At 44.8% G+C, this 21,983-nt stretch overlaps 2 protein-coding genes across 6 annotated transcripts in view; one reads left to right on the top strand and one right to left on the bottom strand.

The window, feature by feature from the left end:
- rpl10a (ribosomal protein L10a) overlaps positions 1-21,983 on the bottom strand; it is a 368,503-nt gene that overhangs the window by 109,118 nt on the left and 237,402 nt on the right. The window lies entirely within an intron of this gene.
- The window catches only part of LOC144479158 (F-actin-monooxygenase mical1-like), a 125,567-nt gene that overhangs the window by 58,507 nt on the left and 45,077 nt on the right, over positions 1-21,983 (top strand). For all 5 annotated transcript variants that reach the window (XM_078197724.1, XM_078197722.1, XM_078197723.1 and 2 more), the window contains exons 11-19: positions 2,548-2,674; positions 6,755-6,836; positions 8,624-8,771; positions 10,905-11,095; positions 11,201-11,310; positions 12,157-12,315; positions 14,663-14,843; positions 18,635-18,723; positions 21,043-21,094. In XM_078197724.1, coding sequence (XP_078053850.1) covers positions 2,548-2,674; positions 6,755-6,836; positions 8,624-8,771; positions 10,905-11,095; positions 11,201-11,310; positions 12,157-12,315; positions 14,663-14,843; positions 18,635-18,723; positions 21,043-21,094 — 1,139 coding nt within the window. The remainder of the gene's footprint in view (positions 1-2,547; positions 2,675-6,754; positions 6,837-8,623; positions 8,772-10,904; positions 11,096-11,200; positions 11,311-12,156; positions 12,316-14,662; positions 14,844-18,634; positions 18,724-21,042; positions 21,095-21,983) is intronic.

Genomic DNA, 21,983 nt, shown 5'->3' with positions numbered 1-21,983 from the left:
TGTTCCTGATTGCTCTCCACTGGGAATGTGTGGTGATGAATGTTGGACGAGTCAAGGTTGGGTTGTCCCAATACTGTGGCATCAACATGCATGGCCCAAACACAATAATGTAGAAAATCAGGTGTCAGGAAAGGTCCCGCTCCATCTACAGTCCATATATGATTCTTCAACCATGGACTTCCTGAAAACTACCTGTTGTCCTGCTTTAGGGGACATTAGCATTCCCTCTCCTACCTACCTTAACACCTTGAGTGAAGGGCTGAGGAAAGCACCATCCATGGAACCATGCTCTGTAAACGGGAAAAAAACTGGAAGAAGAAAAGGTCATGGTGAATATTTAGCATCACAAGAAATGAGCTAATACAAAAATCTGATCAAAAGAAACATTGGAATTCTATTACTATAACAACAAAAAACCTTGGAGACTAAAGGTGTCCGAGCTCAATTCTATTCGCCTAGAGATGTTGAAAAATATCTCTGAACTCGAGTGGATCCATGGGCAAAAGTTTGATAGACAACCAAAACTCTGCTAAAGACAATCCAATGGTATGAGATTTTAAAATCAAATAAGATTCCTCATTTTTTCCATCACTTGGTTTTAATGGAGGTGCCATAGAACATTTTAACCAAGTTTGATAATATTATTAAAAAGATAGTGCAGAATATTATATACTTTCCTGTCGATGTTGCAACTCCAGCTGGCCCAGACTCAGAGACGCCAAAGTTTCTGAACTCTTATGAATAAACAAAAAAATTGTTATGTGGCATTGCCGAAAAAAGACACACATTGTCGAAGCTTTTCGCTTCACACTCAGCAGGACAATTCACAAGAATACCAAATTGTAAAGGAGTCAACTATTGATACTGCATGGAAAGAGAGTGCTAATTGGTTGGCAAGTGGACTCTGATTAGTAGAGTCATTGCCATGGAGAATGCACCAGTTAATTGATGACTGACAGTTAACTGCCAAGCTTTGTTTAAATTCAAACCATGCAGGTTGACTCTGATTGATCAAGGCATTCCCTGGGAAATGAACGAAGGATGGCTATCATCTATTTTGTTTAATTTTTAAAAATGTCTGCAAAGGACAGGGTCCTGTATATTAGAATATGTGGCTTCTAGAATGTGTACGTGAGCCTGACTGATAATCTGAAATTGGTTGGCAGTGTAATCTTTAGCATACTCAGAGTTGTTTAGTAAATGTTATCCAATCACAGAATCACAGCTAATGTAACTGCCGAAAGGACATGTTGCTGGATATGATACTTGTCATCACACCAGCACTGAAATTCATATACCACAAGACTCATTTATGTGATAGGCTGAATGTATTTTTGGCTTGATAGCAACGTCCTGTTAGTGGCAAATACCATTCGTGTTGCTACTGCATAGTAGCAGCGTGAAACTGTTAGCTTCACCCGTTGCTCAAATATTTGAAATACCTTACCCTTCAGCACTCTCTTCCCATGCAGTATAAATTGTTGTTCCCTTTACAATTTGGTATTCCTGTGAATTATTCTGCTCAGTGCAAGATGAAAAGTTTTGACAACATCCGTCTTTTTTTAGTAATGCTCAAATTCTGCTCTACCAAGCAATTAGTAATGTAGCACTTTACACAACCTCAAGACATTCTTACGTCAGTGAAGTGTGTTTGCAGCATAGGCGCTGTTGCAACATAGGAAACACAGCAACTAGCGGGGATCAACAAATTGCAGCATGATAATGGCTGGATAATCTGTTTTTAGCTGTTGGTTGAGGGCTGAATGTTGGCCGGATTATGTTGTACAAATTGTGCTGAAGGCCTTTGGTGATCTATCACTCCACTTCCTTGGTTTGAAAAGCTCTGCAAGCATTGTTCCAGGGTAATAGGGATTGGGTTAATGAGAGATCAGATCTCAGAAAGGAACACTTTTGACTCTTCCCGATTCTTTATTATCCAAATCTAGGACAACGGCATTGGAAATGATCAAAATTAATAGATAATACGTCCCAAAGCCAATCAAATAAGACTAATGAGTGGTGTACATGCCTGCATGGATCTGCTGAACAGAGAAGTGGTTCATGCTGATGTGTAATGCCTGTTGCTGACAAACTAAGGGAGGCTGGAGTGAGAAAAGAACCTGGTTAAACAACACTTGCGATTTACTTGCAAGCCTGGCAATTTGTGAGAATGTTTTGAACCTGTATAAATTCTGTTTGAAATGTGAACATTTAAAAAAAAACTTTCATGCCATGAAGAACAGGATTTTTGAGTAAATTGTGTTGGCAACACTGAGGAAATGTCAGGGCAACCCCTTGAGCTTTTAGAGATGATAAATCATAGAACCATTCAGTGCAAAAGAGGCCCTTCGGCCCATCGAGCTTTCGAGATGAAGAGCTGGTAAGAAATGGTTATTGGTCAAATTCGCGTTTTCCATTGATCGAATAGAGTTGGCTGCGCTGAGGTTCTGAGTTTGTAACCAAGCAAATCTAATCTCATATTCTCTGTTCTTCAGTGACTGTCTTGTCCTCACTCCAAGTGTTTTCTTATTGAATGTTCTTCTCCAGGGAGAGTATCTATCAGCTGCTGTCTCAGACCACACCTGAAAACACAAGCAAGAAGATTACTCAGTACAGTATTGACCCACTCACTCGATATCCCAACCTCAACCTCAGCTACTTCAAACCTAACCAGGTATGTGCCATTAGGCTCACCATTCATGAAGGTGTCGGTAATGGGACAGGATACATCTTCAGCATGTCAGGGTAAGGGGTCAGCCGTTTTGGACTGAGATGAGAAGATACTTCTCCACCCAAAGGGTTGTGAATCTTTGGAATTCTCCTTCCCAGAGGGTTGTAGGCGATTGGTCGATGAGATGTTCAAGGTTGAGAGCCATAGATTTTTGGATTTCTAAGGGAGTGAATTGAGTTGGGAATCAGACTGGAAAGTGGAGCCAATTTTGAAGTTCAGCCATAATCTTAATAAGTAGCAGAGCAGGCCTGAGAGGTCATGGGGCCAACCTTTGCTCTTATGTTCTAATGACTGCAACTGAAAATATAAATGGTGGCAGCTGTTCATATGATGAGTTCCTCATCTCAGCTGTTATAATCCACATCATAACTCCTTCTCCCTTTGGGGAAGGGGTCAAACGGAACTCAAGACCCTTCCTATGGGAGATCTTCAAATGCTTCTGGCACCCCCATTGACACAGAATGCTGCCATGCACTTGTAGCGACAGAATTATGTGGAGACCCTCACACTATGAGAGAAAACAAAATGCACTTTAAAAGAAGATATGGGTAGGGGGAGGTGGCCTACACAGTGCTGACCATGTTTACCATGCTTATGACGGCCATGCTCCAGTGCAGTCAGTACAGCAGTTAAAATACTCCCCAACATTGGGGCAATATTGTGTGTTGCAATAGCCTGCCATTTTTGTTTTGATGCTGTGCTGTCCCTAACTGGTGTATTTTATTGTTGCTGAAGTAGGATAATTGGAGCAATGTTTATTTTTAATCTAGACTAATGCAGTGTCATGAGGGGTTTATGACCCTTCTGAATTGCTGGTGGCGAATGATTGACAGGTCGGGTGATGCCTGAGGGACAGTTTTTTTTCTGCAGTGAAGTCCAAGTGTTTACTTTCATTTTGGCTCAGAAGCTGTTTAGACTTGAGATAGAATGCATTGTTCCCTGTTTCTCTCCCTGGCGTTAGAAATCCTGCGGTCTGTGGGTTGCTACCTAGAGGCAAGCAGTGTCTCTCTCTCTCGAAGTGTGCTGAAAGTTCCAGGACTGGGAAGGCTCAGTTGTAATCCAACATTTCAAAGCACCAGTTCACAGCAGCTGTTAAAAAGCTGCAAAATCCAGCATCATATGAGTCTACTAGTTTTTTTTGTGCCAAGTCTAAGGGGTGTATGCTGATGTTGTTTGATGTAGAGATGCCGGCGTTGGACTGGGGTGGGCACAGTAAGAAGTCTCATAACACCAGGTTAAAGTCCAACAGGTTTATTCGGTAGCAAAGCTCGTGCGACCAAATAAACCTGTTGGACTTTAACCTGATGTTGATGTTGTTTGGCTTGGGACATTATTGTTAGCTGGCTGTTAACGTTTACACTGTATCAGTATGGGACCTGGGGTAGCACGGTGGTCATGATGTGGAGATGCCGGCGTTGGACTGGGGTGAACACAGTAAGAAGTCTCACAACACCAGGTTAAAGTCCAACAGGTTTATTTGGTAGCAAATACCATAAGCTTTTGGAGCACTGCTCCTTCGTCAGATGGAGTGGAATCCTATAGCCAGCCTACTGGTTGTAGGATTCGCATTCTAATCAGTATTCTGCAACTTGATTTTGTGTCTGTTTGCACTGTTTGAGAGCACATTTCCACTCCATCTGACGAAGGAGCAGTGCTCCGAAAGCTTATGGTATTTGCTACCAAATAAACCTGTTGGACTTTAACCTGGTGTTGTGAGACTTCTTGCTGTGTAGCATGGTGGCACAGTGGTTAGCACTGCTGCCTCACTGCGCCAGGGACCCGGGTTCAATTCCGGCCTCGGGTGACTGTGTGGAGTCTGCACGTTCTCCCTGTGTCTGCATGTGTTTCCTCCGGTGCTGCAGTTTCCTCCCACACTCCAAAGATGCGCACGTTAGGTTGACTGGCCATGCTAAGTTGACCCTAGTGTCGGGAGATTGGCAGGATAAATATGTGGGGTTATGGGAATAGGGCCTGGGTGGGATTGTGGTCAGTGCAGATTCAATGGGCTGAATGGCCTCCTTCTGGACTGTAGGGATTCTATGATCATGCTTAAAATTTGTAATTGGTAGAAGCTATACTAAGTTCTTATTTATATTTTAGCTGTGTTCTTAAATAAACTTTATTTGATAAAAGCTTCCTAGTGGGTCACCTGAATCATACCTGGAGTGAAACACCTTACGCTCACCCGTGACGAAATCAAATGTAAAACTTATGGTCTAGGTTGACTTTGTAAAACACCTTGGAGTTTCTGGCCTGGATCATAACAGCATCCCATACCCTGCCTGAGGTCCCTCGTTGCTGCATAACGTATTTTGAATTTTTATTTACTCCTGAATGGAAGTGAAATCTGATCCTGGTGTGGTTTTGTGCAAAGGACTTCTTGGTGCTGTTTAATACCGATGACTCTTGGTACATTTTTGACAGAGTTGTGTCGAACCGCTGAAGTTCTGAAGAAGAGCCATATTGGACTGAAAACATTGGGCGGGAAACGTGTGTGTGTTCCCCCCTCCTCCAGCGTGTTTCTCAGCTGTGGGGGCGGCCCACCATTGGCTGCTCCCCTATTTCCCCAGCATCACCAACCACCCCCCCACTCCTCTATCCCCGTGGAGTGGCAGTGGAGCTAGCTCGCGACATCTTCTCTACATCCTTCCGTACCCTGATTCAACACCCGAACTTACCATGCAACCATTGATTTCCACCTCCCCCACTTTGAAACACCTCGGTTTGTGATGATCCAACTTGTAGTAAACCAGACGACTGGGATAAAAACAAAAACATGCCGGAAAGACTCAGCAGATCAGGTAGCATCTGCGGAGAGAGAAACATTTCAGCTTTGTGACCTTTCGTCAAAACTGAGGGGGTGGAATTTTCCGATGTTTTTTCTCTAAATGCTGGACCAGGTGAGAATTGTGGTGTGCAGCACGGCGGCTCCACTGCTGGCTTTTCTCACCATATTGTGCAGCATTTAAAAAGAAAAGCATTCTGGTGGCATGTCCCACACTGACAGGGCAGTCCCTGGAAAAGCTGGCAATGTGGGCTTTCCAGGGACTGGGTGGCCCAATCTTGATTTAAAAGAAAACCAAAGAATGCCCCCACGGACACAGAGACCATTCCCTCCCCCCAAACCGGAATACAATACGAAACGCATTGGGGGCAAAGGCGACGATTTAACATGGTCAAACTCAATGTTTGAGGGCTGAACTTTATTTGGAACACTGTAGCAGACCAAGCTAGAAAGGTTAGAGTGAGAGCAAGGTGGAGAATTGAATTGGCAAGCGACAGGGAGCTCAGAGTCATGCCTGTGGACTGAACGGAGGCCTATAGTGTGTTAGCTTTTATTAACAGGGGGTTGGAGTTTAAGAGCCGTGGGGTTATGCTGCAACTGTACAGGACCTTGGTGAGACCACATTTGGAATATTGTGTGCAGTTCTGGTCACCTCACTATAAGAAGGATGTGGAAGCGCTGGAAAGAGTGCAGAGGAGATTTACCAGGATGCTGCCTGGTTTGGAGGGTAGGTCTTATGAGGAAAGGTTGAGGGAGCTAGGGCTATTCTCTCTGGAGCGGAGGAGGCTGAGGGGAGACTTAATAGAGGTTTATAAAATGATGAAGGGGATAGATAGAGTGAACGTTCAAAGACTATTTCCTCGGGTGGATGGAGCTATTACAAGGGGGCATAACTATAGGGTTCGTGGTGGGAGATATAGGAAGGATATCAGAGGTAGGTTCTTTACGCAGAGAGTGGTTGGGGTGTGGAATGGTCTGCCTGCAGTGATAGTGGAATCTGACACTTTAGGAACATTTAAGTGGTTATTGGATAGGCACATGGAGCACACCAGGATAATAGGGAGTGGGATAGCTTGATCTTGGTTTCAGATAAAGCTCGGCACAACATCGTGGGCCGAAGGGCCTGTTCTGTGCTGTACTGTTCTATGTTCTATGTTTCTCATCGGTTTGGTTTCTTAAGTCAATTATGAAACAGCCCAAGATACAAAACTACCTGTATACTGTGTTCTTTATTTAAGGTACGACACTTGTATGATGTAGGAGGAACCACAGCTACAGAGAAGGCCATCAACCCGACAAAGGGGAAATTGCTACATAACGGTAAGATATTAAAGAAGAAACAGCCTCAGATGGAACAAATCAAAGTGCCATCTTAATTATTTGCATTTATCTTCAAAATTGTCTTCCTCTGTTTGATATTTTTATTACCAATTTTACCCCTTGTCATCTAATGGTGTTGACTTGTTACTGGGACATTGGGCACCCAACGCTCTCGTGTTTGGCCCGAGTTGCCATTATTCATGTTTGACTCTTGGCAGTGAACACTGACAGGTCACTCTGGAGTAAAGGAGACCACAGCCAAGCCTAGTCCTGTGCTCTTTTTCCAGTGATTGTCAATGTATAGCATCTGGCAGCAGGTAACCTGGCTGATTTTCCCTGTATAAACACACACAGCTGGCAAGTGACCTGCCGAGCTCCAGGATCATGCTATTATTTTTCAGCTCTGCTGCATTGCTTGCTACATACCCTACATACTATTTACCCTATGAGCATCAGAACTAAACTCAACAGATCAAATTCAGTGCTTGGTCTGTGCTATGTTAGCCAATCTCAACCAGTAGAAGCACCGCAGTTGTCTTTGTTACTTTTGGACTCCTAAGAGGTGTTGAACACTCCTTTATATGAAATTTGTCTTAAGAAGAAGCTCAAAGCTGTTGTTTGTAAGTCAGCAGCCCACACTTGCATGGTTTTCTATGTATAGAATTATAAAATCCACACACTGCAGAAGGAGGCCATTCAACCCATTGAACCTCCACCGACGACAATCCCAACCTGGCCCTTTCCCCGTAACCCAATGTATTTTCCCTGCTAAACCCCCTGACACTAAGGGGCAATTTAGCATAGCCAATCAACCTAACCTACACATCTTTGGAGTGTGGGAGGAAACGGGAGCACCTGCAGGAAACCCAGGCAGACTCGGGGAGAATGTGCAAACTCCACACAGACAGTGACCCAAGGCCGGAATCGAACCCGGGGTACTTGGCGCTGTGAAGCAGCAGTGCTAACCACAGTGCAACATCTATTTGACTTTGTTTAAAATTGGTACTAATTCATTATTGTCCAATGCTGTGTATATGCATGTCTATGTATATGGATGGGCATCTCTATGTATTTGTACGTATATCTGTGTACTAAGCATTTCTTCTCCTGTTTTCTGCCCAAAGGTAGGTCCAACCCACAGTACCACGACCCTTGGCACTGGTAGGACAAGGAGGCCAGTCCCGAGTCTGCCTCAGTCAGAATAGGGATCAAACCCTGTGCTGCTGTCACTAATCTGATGCACACCAGTCATCCAACCAATGAAGCCAACCAGCCCTCCACCTCAAGGAGTCCAGGTTGCTGTTTTTCCATGCATGCTGCATTCTGGAGCTGGGAATAGCAGTGGCAGAGGTTGCAATTTTCTTTCTATCACGTGGCTGACCAGGAATCTCTCCCACTCTTGCTGCCTGCCATTGTGTTGGAAGGAGATGCAGGATGCTGTGAAACCTGTTTGTTCGCATTATGAACACGCCTTCCTTGACCATCAAGCCTTGGGGTGGGACTGGAGCACAGAGCTTCTGGCTCAGAAACAGGGACACTACCCACTGCGCCACAAGACCTCCTGATAATCATTTACAATCCCTTTATGTGCCAAGTCACCAAGGGAGCAAAGCTTAGTAATAGGACAAACAAGAAAATATGTTGAACATAATCCTTTGTGAAGTGTAATGGTTTAGAGAAAAGTTGACGTATCAGTCAGTACCAGAGGGTGCTTCGGGTACCCATCCTGTTCTCAAACATGACTTTAACTGACTGAACACTGAATGTGCCATTGCCCCTCCTTGTAGATTCTGTTGTGGGTTATGAAGAGCTCCTCAGTTGGTGCAAACTGCACACAGAGGGCTACAAGAATGTCAAGGTGGTTGACCTGACAGCATCCTGGAAGAGCGGCCTAGCCTTGTGTGCGCTCATTCACCATTTTCGCCCGGACCTTATGTGAGTGCCAATAAATGAATGATAGTTCTTGTATTTCTAAGATTGTCTGCCCTTGGTTTAATGCTCCAATGTACCAATTGATGGTTTAATGTTCCAAAAAGCACAAGGCCAGCAGATTGTATCGCCAGTGCAATCAATGTCCTTTCCAACATTTATTCCTCAACCATCATCACAAAAAGATTATCTGATCATTAATCTCACTGCTGTTCATGGAATCTTGCTGGGCCCAGGTTGGTGTACATGTCGGCGTACATTACCATGGCGACTGTATTTCTAAAGCATGGGGTGGTTATAAGGCTGGTTGGAATATCCTCAGGTTGTGAAAGGAAATGGAAATCCTTTCGTTCCCCTGTGTCGGTGGTTTTGGGCACCTGGTTGTCTGCCTTCTACCCTGTGACTTGACTGGATGAGAATCCTGTTTTTGAGATTTGCAAAGAAAATGTCTGTATTGAAGGAACTTGCATTTGTATAGCACCTTCCCTGTGCTCAGGACATCCCACAGCCCCTTTATTGCCAATGAAATCATTTGAAATATGGCCACGTATTGTTTGGCAGATATATTAGTCAATTAGTGCTAATGAATGAACGTTTTCACACCGGGATTGCCTAGGTACATTGAATACGGGAAGGTTAGGAGTCTTCGCTATGTGCTGCACTGGAGTGTCAGCCTAGCTCAAAGTTCTAGGTGGGCCTTGAACCCGCTGACTCAGTTCAGTGCTATCAACTGAATCAGGCTGGCAGCAGTAAAGTTGATGGAACCTGGTCTATGCATGAACTGCCACATTCTGGGTTGGCAATTCTGGATTGTGCTATAAGATGTTACATCAGGTCCCTCCTTCCTGCTACCTCATTTGCACCCTCCCTCTCATTGGTTGCTTGATATCTAAATTGGTTAAGAATGGCGACTACAAAACCCATGATCCAATGCAAACCACAAACAGCTCTATCACCAAAGTGTGCATACAACCAGTGCTGTATTATATCCTGGGTGTATTGTGAGGGCTGCTGGAGTGAAATGGAAGGTAAAACTTTCCCTGAAAATGAGTGTCGGGGGGGGGGGGGGGGGGAAGGGTTTGGCAACACATAGACAGAAGCTGGGAATACTCTGTGATGAGTAACTCACTTCTTGACTCTCTGAGGTCTGTCCACCATTTACAGGGCGCACATCAGAAGTGTGATGGAATGCTGTCCACTTGCCTGGATAACTCCATCTTCAACAACACTGAAGGAACTCCACACCATCCAGGACAAAGCAGCCCACTTGATTGGTAGTCCACCCAGCACCTTAAACAACATTGATTCCCTCCACCACTGATGCACAGCAGCAACAGTGTGTTCCATCTGCAAGATGCACTGCACAAAGCTCCTTTAACAGTGCCTCCCAAGCTGCGACCACAAAATCTAGAAGGACAAGGGCAGCAGATGCATGGAAACATCCACCTGCAAGTTCTCCTCCAAACCACACACAATCCTGACTTTGAAATATGTCACTGTTCCTTCATTGTAGCTGGTCCAAATCCCGGAATTCCCTCCCTAACAGCACTGTGGGTGTACTTACACCACACGGACTGCTGCATTTCAAGAAGGTGGCTGCGCAAGGAAAATTATTGATGGGTCAAAAATGCTGGCCTATCTAGCGATGTCCATAACTCATGAAAGAATGAATGAATGAAAAATCTCAGTCACTGTCAATGGTTGGGTACATATTAATACTGGCAAAGTAGGTGACTAGTTACACATTAGGCCAGTAACGGTGACTATTGAGGTGAGGAACTTGAAAGGGGAGAAATAAATGTTCTTGGTTCTGAAAACTGGTTGCCACAGCGGAGGCCAGAGCTTGCAGAGAATCATAGAGAGTCATAGCGATACACAGCATGCAAACAGGCCTTTCAGCCCAACTCGTTCATGCCGATCAGGCTTCCTCAACTGAACTGGTCCGATTTGTCTGCGTTTGGCCCATATCCCTGTAAACCTTTCCCATCCATGTACCCGATTTGAGCACTGATCGAGGAATCTCACAGCACAGCCACAAGCCTGCGTTCCATACAAGAGAAACTCCTTGCTGTCACTGCCATTACACAATCATTTAAAATGGGGGCAACCTCAGCATTGACCTCTCTCCCTTCTTTCCAGTAACTTTGAGAGTTTGAAAGAAGAATCTGCCGCTGACAACAATCAACTGGCCTTCAACATCGCAGAAAAGGAGTTTGGAATCTCACCAATCATGACCGGGAGAGAAATGGCAATTGCCACCAGCCCTGACAAGCTCAGTATGTTCATGTACTTGACCCAGTTCAATGAGTTCTTCAAGGATTTATCTCCAGGTGGGTTTCATATTGATGTGCGAGAGTTTGAAATGACCTCTTATCTCAGAATAATCCTGAATGCACAGTTTATGGATAAAATCTCCACTCTTTTGTTTCTCTCAGACCTCCAATCCATCAGTAAAAGGAAGATGATGACCCTGTCATCAGCCAAGTCCGCTCTCTTGTTCCTCAGTACTCTTCGGAAAAGTGTGGCCAACAAACGAAACTCACGGGTATATTTTTTTAAATTCTGGGAGCTTTTGAGGCCTGGTGACTGCAAAAGGCCATGAAATGCAACTGCAATTAATGGCCACTTAAAGTCCTTCCTCAGTTGTGGGTTTGAGTGTGTGGTCTCAACTGATTGGGCACCGTGTAATGGAAGGTCCCCCCCAGAAAGCGTCAGCTCCCTTGAAAGCACTACCATGGCCTCCCAATTGTGGCACTGCCCTCCTCCCCCTTTGCGGGGGTCTGCCTGACTGGCCCTTGCAAGCCCCACCCTGCACTATTTTCCAGTCCACCCTCCTCCCTGGCACCTCATTGGGGACTGACTGCAGTCCCAGGAGCGACCACTGCTCCCAGTGGCGCTGCTGGGACTGGAAAGCTGCCTTGGCCAGCAATACCCAGAGGTGGGACATCCTCCCACATGGGGACTGATGCCACAACCTGTCGTTGTCCGACAACCATTAAATCTGGATAAAAGCAAATTTCTGTGGATGCTGGAAACTGAAACCAAAAGAGAAAACGCTGGAAAATCTCAGCAGGTCTGGCAGCATCTGTACGGAGAGAAAAGAGCTGACTTTTCGAGTCCAGATGACCCTTTGTGACAAAGGACCATCTGGACTTGAAACATCAGCTCTTTTCTCTCCTTACAGATGCTGCCAGACCTGCTGAGATTTTCCAGCGTTTTCTCTTTTGGCATTAAATCCGGATGTTGGATTAAACGGGCTCATCTCTACCCGCCCGCCTGACTTTTCACTGGGTGAATGGGAGCCATCAGCTCCAATTAAAATCCAGCCTGATGTCTGTAGATTCTAGATTCAATGACAGAACTTCACTGAAAGAACGTAATCTGTGTTTAGTCAGAAGCTGAACAAGAAAAGTTACTGAAGAAGGATTCAAATGAGGCTGTTGCTGACGAACTGTCAGAACATTCATGGCGGAACAAGGAAAGCAGCAACTCACAAGTAGAACAACCACAGGAAAAGTCCGATGAGGAAACGGCTGAGCTTGAAAGACAGGTCAGAGCTTCAGTGTTCAAAACTCGCAGCCAGGTCGTAATATGATCCCTGAGCTCCAGGATATTTCAACCATTTACTCAAATACAAATGTGTGTGTATGTCATGCAATTTTACGATGTGGAGATGCCGGCGTTGGACTGGGGTGAACACAGTAAGAGTTTTAACAACACCAGGTTAAAGTCCAACAGGTTTATTTGGTAGCAAATACCATAAGCTTTCGGAGCGCTGCTCCTTCATCAGATGGAGTGGAAATTTGCTCTCAAACAGTGCACAGAGACACAAAATCAAGTTACAGAATACTGATTAGAATGCGAATCCCTACAGCCAGCCAGGTCTTAAAGGTACAGACAATGTGGGTGGAGGGAGCATTAAACACAGGTTAAAGAGATGTGTATTGTCTCCAGACAGAACAGCTAGTGAGATTCTGCAAGTCCAGGGGGCAAGCTGTGGGGGTTACTGATAATGTGACATAAATCCAACATCCCGGTTTAGGCCGTCCTCATGTGTGCGGAACTTGGCTATCAGTTTCTGCTCAGTGACTCTGCGCTGTCTTGTGTCGTGAAGGCCGCCTTGGAGAACGCTTACCTGAAGATCCAAGGCTGAATGCCCGTGACTGCTGAAGTGCTCCCCCACAGGAAGAGAACAGTCTTGCCTGGTGATTGTCGAGCGGTGTTCATTCATCTGTTGTCGTAGCGTCTGCATGGTTTCCCCAACGTACCATGCCTCAGGACATCCTTTCCTGCAGCGTATCAGGTAGACAACGTTGGCTGGCTGTAGGGATTCGCATTCTAATCAGTATTCTGTAACTTGATGTTGTGTCTCTGTGCCCTGTTTGAGAGCACATTTCCACTCCATCTGACCAAGGAACAACGCTCCGAAAGTTTATGGTATTTGCTACCAAATAAACCTGTTGGACTTTAACCTGGTGTTGTGAGACTTCTTACTGTGCATTTTTACAGCAGAGGAAGAGGCTATTCAGCCCATCATGCCTCTCTGAAAGAGTTATTTAATTATTCCCAGCGCTCCCCATAGACAAACAAATGCTTCTTTTCAACTTCAGTTTTTATTCTTTCATGGGGTATGAGCATCGCTGGCAAGGCCAGCATTTGTTGCCCATCTCTCGTTGCCATGGTGTCGCTTGCCACCTCATTTCAGAGGGGAGTTAAAAGTCAACCACATTGCTGTGAATCTGGAGTCACATGTAGGCCAGACCAGATGAAGGACAGCAGATTTCCTTCCCGAAAGGGCATTAGTGAGCCAGTCGCGCTTTTACAACAATCACGATAGTTGGCATGGTCACCATTGCTGAGACTAGCTTTCAATTCCAGCTTTGTTAATTGAATTTAAATTGGACCAGCTGGCATGGTGGGATATGGGCCCATGTCCCAGAGCAGTAGTTTGGGCCTCTGCATTGCTAACCCAATATCCAATAAGTAACTATGGAATCTAACTTTCAGGCCGTACTTTCCAAATTCTAACAATTGATGCCAAAAAATAAATTCTTCATCTCCCCTGCAGTTCTTTTGTCAATTGTCTCAGAGTGTTCTCTAGTCACAGACCTAATCAAAGTGAGTAGTATCCCAAATTCACTCCCGCAGACAGACTGCAGCCTAAATCCATTGTCTTAGATTGATAGGCCACACAATCTGTAACATGACAAGAGATATAAAATTGTGTGTTTATACTACAGTGGAGCCCCGTTGTAACGCGATGGTTGGGGTCCAGAAAATGTTATCGGGGTCGCGCTAAATCACTAAACCAGAAATAGTTAAAAAAAGGGCCCAATGATTCATTGCGTCATATCCGATTTCGCGCTAAATCGGGGCGCGTTACAACGGGGCTCCACTGTACATACTCTATATCATATGCACAAACATGGCATTGTATACACAAACAGGCACATTAGCAACATTTAAGAAGCATCTGGATGAGTACATGAATAGTAAGGGAATAGAGGGATACAGTCCGAGTAAGGACAGAAGGGTTTTTTTTAGTTTAGTTCGGGCATCATGATTGGCACAGGCTTGGAGGGCCGAAGGGCCTGTTCCTGTGCTGTACTATCCTTTGTTCTTTAAAGGGCAGAAGTAGACCATTCGGCCCCCCAAGCCTGTTCTGTCATTCAGTAAGGTCATGGCTGATCTGATTGTGCCCTCAGCTCCATTTGCCTGCCTGTTCCCCCATATCCTTGAATCCCTTATTGATCAAAAACATGATATTAATATTTTCTTACAGTAAGGTATACAGTGTAAAGATTACAGGGTGTAATGTATATATGCATTTAGGATGCAAAGTACCTCTGTTTGTATCTCATGCTAATGTTGGATGTGTCTTGTGCCTTTTACCTCAGGGCTCTTTCAGACAGGCAGTTGGCCCCAGCAGCAGTGAGGTGTGCTACTTCTGTAAGAAGCGGGTCTACGTGGTGGAACGCTTCAGTGCCGAGGGCCAGTTCTTCCACCGAGGCTGCTTCATGTGTGACCTCTGTGGCACCACCCTGCGCCTTGGAAACTACGCGTTCAACAGCAGAGATGGCAAGTACATGTCGGGCATTTTCTTTACAAATTGGTTCTGAGGAGGTGAAGGTGAGAGAACCGCAGCACATTCCACATTTTTAACGGTGTTAAAGGATAGGAATTGAAACATTTGAATGTTTTAATTCCTATCCTTTAACAGTAAAAAGCATCTCTTTTCAAAATATTGTTACACCTTAGAAAGTTAATAAACTAGTTTTTCTACATAAACTACCATTACATTCATTTGATCTAAAATATTAAACTTCTGACACTGGTTAAGTATACCCTAGATGTTCCTGGGACTAGAAATTTCTTCTAAAGAACTGTTGCTTCAGGATATATGCTACAAGTGCTGGGTTTGTTATATATTTATTTTACAATATGCTGATGGGGAGACGTCTCTGTGACAACAGGAATGAACAGACACTCAAAATGATGTGGATGTACTTTTTTCTGTGTGGTCGAAGATTCTCAGAAATGCACATTTTATTTTTCACTTGAGCCCCACAAGTGGATATAATCAGCCCAGAAGAACCCAAGCAGCTCACATTCATTACTGAGACAAAAGTAGACAGTTGAAATAGATGCAAGTGTAATCTTTCGACAAAAGCTTTGAGATTAATAGCATTATCAGATTGTTAGAACAATATTTTCTCTAACAAGAGCAGGTATAATTATTGCCAACTCTTCCATGTGTCAGAGAGTCGCTCTCTCTGCTTTTTTTTCTTTCCCGCCCGGGCGCGCTGCTTCGGATTTTTTTTCGAACTGCGCGTGCGTAGTTCAGAGCTCCGATCGTTCCGGCAGCGCTAAGCCCCGCTCACTGCGCGGATCAGACTGGAGCCGGCAAAAAGCGTATGGGCGCGCTGGAAAGCGGATTCCGGGCTCGGATCTGTATTACGCCCGGGTCCGGCCCTTAGACTCCAAATGGTAAAATAGGGCCCAAAGTCTCAGCAAGTGAGACATTCCAGATCCAAGCTGACAAGACAGGCTCACCACTCCCTGTTTTGGGCTTGATCTACATGATCCAAGCTGATTGGAGCAGGCATTGCACTTTCTCCAAGGCTTGATCTCATTTGCACCTTAGCCAAAAGGCCGAGATGCCACTTTACAAAATTGCTTCAAATGAAGCCTCAGTGTGACCTCATGACTTCAACCAAATGCAGGATGCCAAAACTACACTTGATCTTAGCCAAAAGGCCGAGAATCTAGTGCCTAACCATTGCTCCATTCCATCCAGCTTTACATGTACATTGCCGATGTTATATTTTGGAGAGAACAGGGAGGTGATTTTTATACTTTTCATGGTGAGACTTGATCGCTTTTAAGTTCTGGGGAATGTTTCCGTTCAATTCATTGTCAGTATTCAGCACTCTCACGTGATGAGCAGCACAAGTTTGAAGGAGAGAAAATGTCCCTGCACTCGTCCTCAATAAATCATTGCCAGCTTCGAAGAAAAAAAGCCTACATTACCAATGTGCCATTTCTAGCTATCACATAAACCATCCCAAAACCTCTATGAGGTAAATTCGTCTAGTTTCTGGACTTCCATTGAAACCAGGACAGGCTTACTCAGATAATTATGGACAATGTGGATGGTGAGGCCTAGCAGAGCCTTCTCTCATCTGCCCTGCACTCCCCTGGGGCTAACACTTGGCCATTGCTTCACTGCCAGGTGCATTGAGGCAACCAGGCATTCAGAAAACTCCTCCCCCATCTGTGCCACTTCCAAGGGGCTGCCTTGCTGAAGATGATGTTCCAGGCCCAAGTAAGAAGCAACAACACTGCTGGCATCCCCCAGTTGAGGGTAAAAGCTTTGGAACTGCATCCTCTCCCGCTCATCCGCTGCCACTGCCTTGCATCTTTTTTGCAGGGATGACGTGGGTCAAATCACCTCCTCTTTGCTCTCGCATTCTATCATTTTCAATGCTTTTTGGGAAAACAAAGTTGTTTAGAACCCCCGATTGTTACTGAGTTGTCACAAATATCGATCTGCCATTATCAATAATTGCTAATAACAGCAGTAAGTAATGCCTTTCCATTCTGTTGCTGGGTGAAGTTCACAGAAACCCGTAAACCTTCAGTATTAATCCATGTTATCTCAGTTTATGTGTAAGCCAGAGACTGAGAAAAGGATTTTGAGGTCCCACCAACAAGCCATGAACGGAGATGGACAGCTCTGAAAATACTAGTAGCCCGTTTCTGGCATTGGACATTTTGGCTGAAGCAGCTTCAAGGCCAACATGAGATGGGGAATAAATTAGGCTCGTTAAGACCTGTTGGTTAATGGGGATTTTTCAGCTGGCCTCTAGTTTCTCAGTGTGCAGGTGGGAGGATCAACATCCTGGACAATAGACCTGGCTGTCAGCGCTCCAGGGCACCTCCACAGGCTCTCCCTGCCTGTCTGGGTGAAAGTGTGAAAGACTGGTGGGATTTTCCCCTCCACTCCACAACCTAACAACCCACCCACACACTGCTCCCTCGCACCCCGCCCAGTGCTGACCTGGCTGCTTTCTCTATTTGTTTTTGAAGTGATTAAGAGGCCACTTTCTTGTTGAAGTGCCTCCTCAGTTCTTTACCATTTACTGCAGTTAGAAGCTGGAAGGCCTCTGATTGGCCCTGTAACTTTGAGAGCCTGCCCAGCATCCTTAAGTAGACAGAGTAGTTGTCTCAAAGCTGATTAAGAGGACAACATGGTCAAAATGTTGAGTAGGGTGGGTTCGGATACCAAACTCCTGTTTGTCACTCCCAGTTGTGAAAATTCAGACTATTTGACCGGAGGAAAGTTACACACTAACCTGATCCAACCTTCATCTAACACTCATACACGTGACCACACCAGCATGATGATCAGGAATTTCTCTTTTTTTTTCTTTATTTTATCATGGGCATTGCTGGCAAGGCCAGCATTTGTTGCCCTTCCCTAATTGCCCCTAAGTTGAATGACTTGATAGGCTAATTTAGAGAGTAGTTAAGAGTCAACCACATTGCTGTGGATCTGGAGTCACATGTAGACCAGTCCGAGTAAGGACAGCATATTTCCTTCCCTAAAGGACATTAATGAATGGGTTTTTATAACAATTGACCATAGATGTCATGGACCCCACAACTGAGATTAGTTTTCTATTCCAGATTTTTAATGAATTGAATTTAAACTTCCGACAGCTGCTCAGGTGGGATTTGAACCTATATTCCTTAGAACATTAGCCTTGGCCTCTGCATCGCTAGTCCAGTGATATTAGCACTAGGCCACCATTTCTCGTATCTAGTGGACTGTGGCGAATTCAAATGGGCCACATGCTTAGGTTAACTAACTCGGCACAGACAGGCAGTTAGACCTGGGCCCTGCCTGATTCATTCAGCTCAGCTTCTCAGTACAGAACTCATCAAATCCCCAAATCACCAGAAGGTGAGTTAGGGACAGCACGGTGGCTGGCACTGCTGCCTCACAGCGCCAGGGGACCCTCGTTCAATTCTAGCCTTGGGTGACTGTGCGGAATCTGCGCATTCTCCGTGTGTCTTCGAGGGTTTTCTCCGGGTGCTCCGGTTTCCTCCCACAGTCCAAAGATGCGCGGGTTGGGTTGATTGTCCATGCTAAATTGCCCCATAGTGTCAGGGGGACGAGCTAGGGTAAATACATGGGGTTAGGGGGAATAGGGCCCGGGTGGATTGTGGCCGGTGCAGACTAGATGGGCCGAATGTCCTCTTTCTGCACTGTAGGGATTCTATGAGATGAAGGCTGTCTGATGGAATGGAAGAGTGGAGAAATTAATTTATGAAGAAAGGAGTAATCACTTATTCTTTTGTCTTAGGAAAGTTCTACTGCACATTTCACTATAACGGGTTGTTCGGTTTGAATCAAAGTAAATGGGAAGAGACGGATCAAATGCCCAAAAACAAGGTAATAAAATCATTTCTGTTATTATGCTAAATGAGTTATCATAACCTGGTAGAGTCTGCTTTTAGAATGGTAAATTATCCTCTGTCTGGCCGCTTTCCTGATGTAATGTTTTTAGCATCATTGTTAGTGCCTTTGCAAGAACTTAACTTTTAAAATGCTAGATTTTATCCATTCATAAATATTGATAGTCTGCATCAGGTGAAGAGAAACCTGACCATACCAGGTCTCTGACCCTGTCTGCTCAACTTAAAAGCAAAGGGCTGTAAATGCTGGGAGCCTGGAACAAAAACACGAATGCAGGGCCCACCTTCAGTCAACAACAACAGAGAGAACAGACAGGTGGATGTTTTGAGCAAGGTTACTCTGACACCATTGAAACACCACTTCTCCAGTTTCTCTGAACATGACACCTCAAACAAAAGAACCCTAGTATTAGCTTGTGTGTGGGCTAAACAGTCACGAGGTAGTGTGGGGTACCAGCATTGGATGGGCTGTACTAATGCTCGGGAAGAGTGGATGTTGTACCAGTGACTACTGCAGTGATCAGGAGTATTCTTTATTCTTTTAATTCAAAGTAAGGCAAGTTCAACCAGGAGGCATCATTTTTGATGAGTTTAATGTGAAACTAATGTTACTGTTGTTATGTAAGCAAATTCGATAGTTAACCTGTACGCAGCAAAATCCCAAAAGCAACATAGGAGCCTAGGACTGAGGAGCAGGAGTAGGCCATTCAGCCCTTCGAGCCTGCTCTGTCTTTCAGTAAGGCTGATCTGGTTGTAGTCTCGACTCTACTTTGCTGTCTGCACTCCTATAACACTTGATTCCCTTGGTTATCCAAAAATCTGTCTAACTCTGCCTTGATAAAATTGATTACCCAGCCCCCACTCCTTTCTGGGGACGAGAATTCCACAGAGGAGACTAATGAGAAATTTATTCTCATCTCCATTAACGGTAGACCTCTTATCCTTGAGCTATGTCCCCTGATTCTTGTCTTTCCCACAAGTGGAAACATTCTCGCAGTATTCACTCTATCAACTCCCCACGGGATCTTATATGAGACAGATGGCCAAGTAATCTGTTTCCCGCATTGATGACTCAGAGATAAATGTTAGCTAGACTCTAGGAGAACTCCATGCTTTTCCTTTTCAAATGTACCATTCAATCATTATTAGCGTCCCTGACCAGAAACCCAAATTACATTAGAATGCCAGACTAAACCCTGACAATTTTTCTATTTTGGCATAAATGAGAAGACAGGATATTTCTCTCCAGGAGTGATTCCACTGACCAAGTATGGATCATCTATACTAAAGCAAACTTTATTTAATAACACAGTTTAATTATAACTAACAAATGAATCAGCTTGACCATTAACAGTTGAACAATATTTATAAATGATTGTCTCACCTATTACAGTGAGCAGTTCTTTATTTAGAATGAAAAATATCTGGACTAATCCACTCAGCCTGAAATTACAGATAAAAGCATTGGGCAGAATTTTACCTTTTCCCACTGGGTGGGTGTGTGGGGTGTGGGGCAGGGGGCGTGGGGTCGGGGGTGGGGCGTGATTACTGACCAATTACTGATGTTTTAAGGGCTATTCCCACCCAGCCTTAATTTTCAGACTGGCAGGTGGGAAAGTGAGTGTCAAGGGGTGACGCACGCACGCACGCACACGTGCACCCTGGAGGCCCTCCTTCTCCTGCACTCAGCCAATCCACCAATGCTCAAACCTGCCCTCACCTCCCCTCCCTGCCCTGAGACCTCCAGGCTTCCCGGATTCCTGGGACCTAGGCTCCAGGGACTGTAGTCATGTCCACCGCAGCTTCTGGCACTGCAAGGGCTAGGGAGCTGCCAGTCAATCTGATTGGCCAGTAGCACTCTGAGACGGGACTTCCTCCAAAGTGAGGGGCAGAAGACCCCCCCCCCCTTCAGACAACTAACGCTTGCTAGAGTGCTGAGGGGTTGCGGGACTGGCAGTATTGGTAGGCATGTGTTCTCTGCCAACTCTTCGAGCGGTGGGAGGGAAGCCCCACCAACCTAAAAATCATGGCCATTGAGTATTTGTCAAATAGAACTCGATGGTAGGCTGGGAGTATTAGGAGACTGGAGAAGCTGGGTGGTAACGGCAGACTAAGGGTACCAGAGAAATCCACCTCAATGTGAGAATGAGAATACTGTCAGAGATGGGCTCTGAATACCAGATAGAGGGATTCTAATGAGAAAGTAAAAGTACTGGATGGATGGGCTTTGGTGGACTGTACTAAATAGATTTATCCTTTCCATGGCTTTTCTTACCTCCTTTTTTCACCTTGACAGGAATTTTTGGGTGAAGCAATGGAAGTGGACAATGCTGTGAAAATGAGTGGAGGTAACTAACTCTCCTTTAATAAGTGCTATAATGTGATTTATTTTGATAAACGGTAGTCGATTTAAGTCACTGATAACACCTCACTGCAATCATCCATTAGATAATATAATGCTATCTATAGGGTTACCCTATTTGATGATTCATTGTTGAATGCCTTACATACAAAGATATAGAGGTCAGAGGTCCCACATTCTGTTTTTTAAAGATTCATTTTTACAAGATGTGGGTCTCACTGGCTGGGGCAGCATTTATTGCCCATCCCTAACTGATCTGAGAGTCAACCACTTTGCTGTGGATCTGGATTCACATGTAAACACAGTAAGAAGTTTAACAACACCAGGTTAAAGTCCAACAGGTTTATTTGGTAGCAAAAGCCACACAAGCTTTCGAGGCTCTGAGCCCCTTCTTCAGGTGAGTGGGAATTCTGTTCACAAACAGAACTTATAAGACACAGACTCAATTTACATGAATAATGGTTGGAATGCGAATACTTACAACTAATCCAGTCTTTAAGAAACAAAACAATGGGAGTGGAGAGAGCATCAAGACAGGCTAAAAAGATGTGTATTGACTGGATTAGTTGTAAGTATTCGCATTCCAACCATTATTCATGTAAATTGAGTCTGTGTCTTTATAAGTTCTGTTTGTGAACAGAATTCCCACTCACCTGAAGAAGGGGCTCAGAGCCTCGAAAGCTTGTGTGGCTTTTGCTACCAAATAAACCTGTTGGACTTTAACCTGGTGTTGTTAAACTTCTTACTGTGTTTACCCCAGTCCAACGCCGGCATCTCCACATCTTCACATGTAACCCAGACCAGGTAAGAATGGAAGATTTTCTTCCCTAAAGGACATTAGCGAACCAGATGGGTTTTTACAACAATCGACAATG

Source organism: Mustelus asterias, chromosome 25 (genome assembly GCF_964213995.1).
Source record: "Mustelus asterias chromosome 25, sMusAst1.hap1.1, whole genome shotgun sequence".
NCBI lineage: Eukaryota > Metazoa > Chordata > Chondrichthyes > Carcharhiniformes > Triakidae > Mustelus > Mustelus asterias.
The sequence above is the reverse complement of the archived record's forward strand: the minus strand, read 5'-3'. Positions and strand labels throughout refer to the sequence as shown.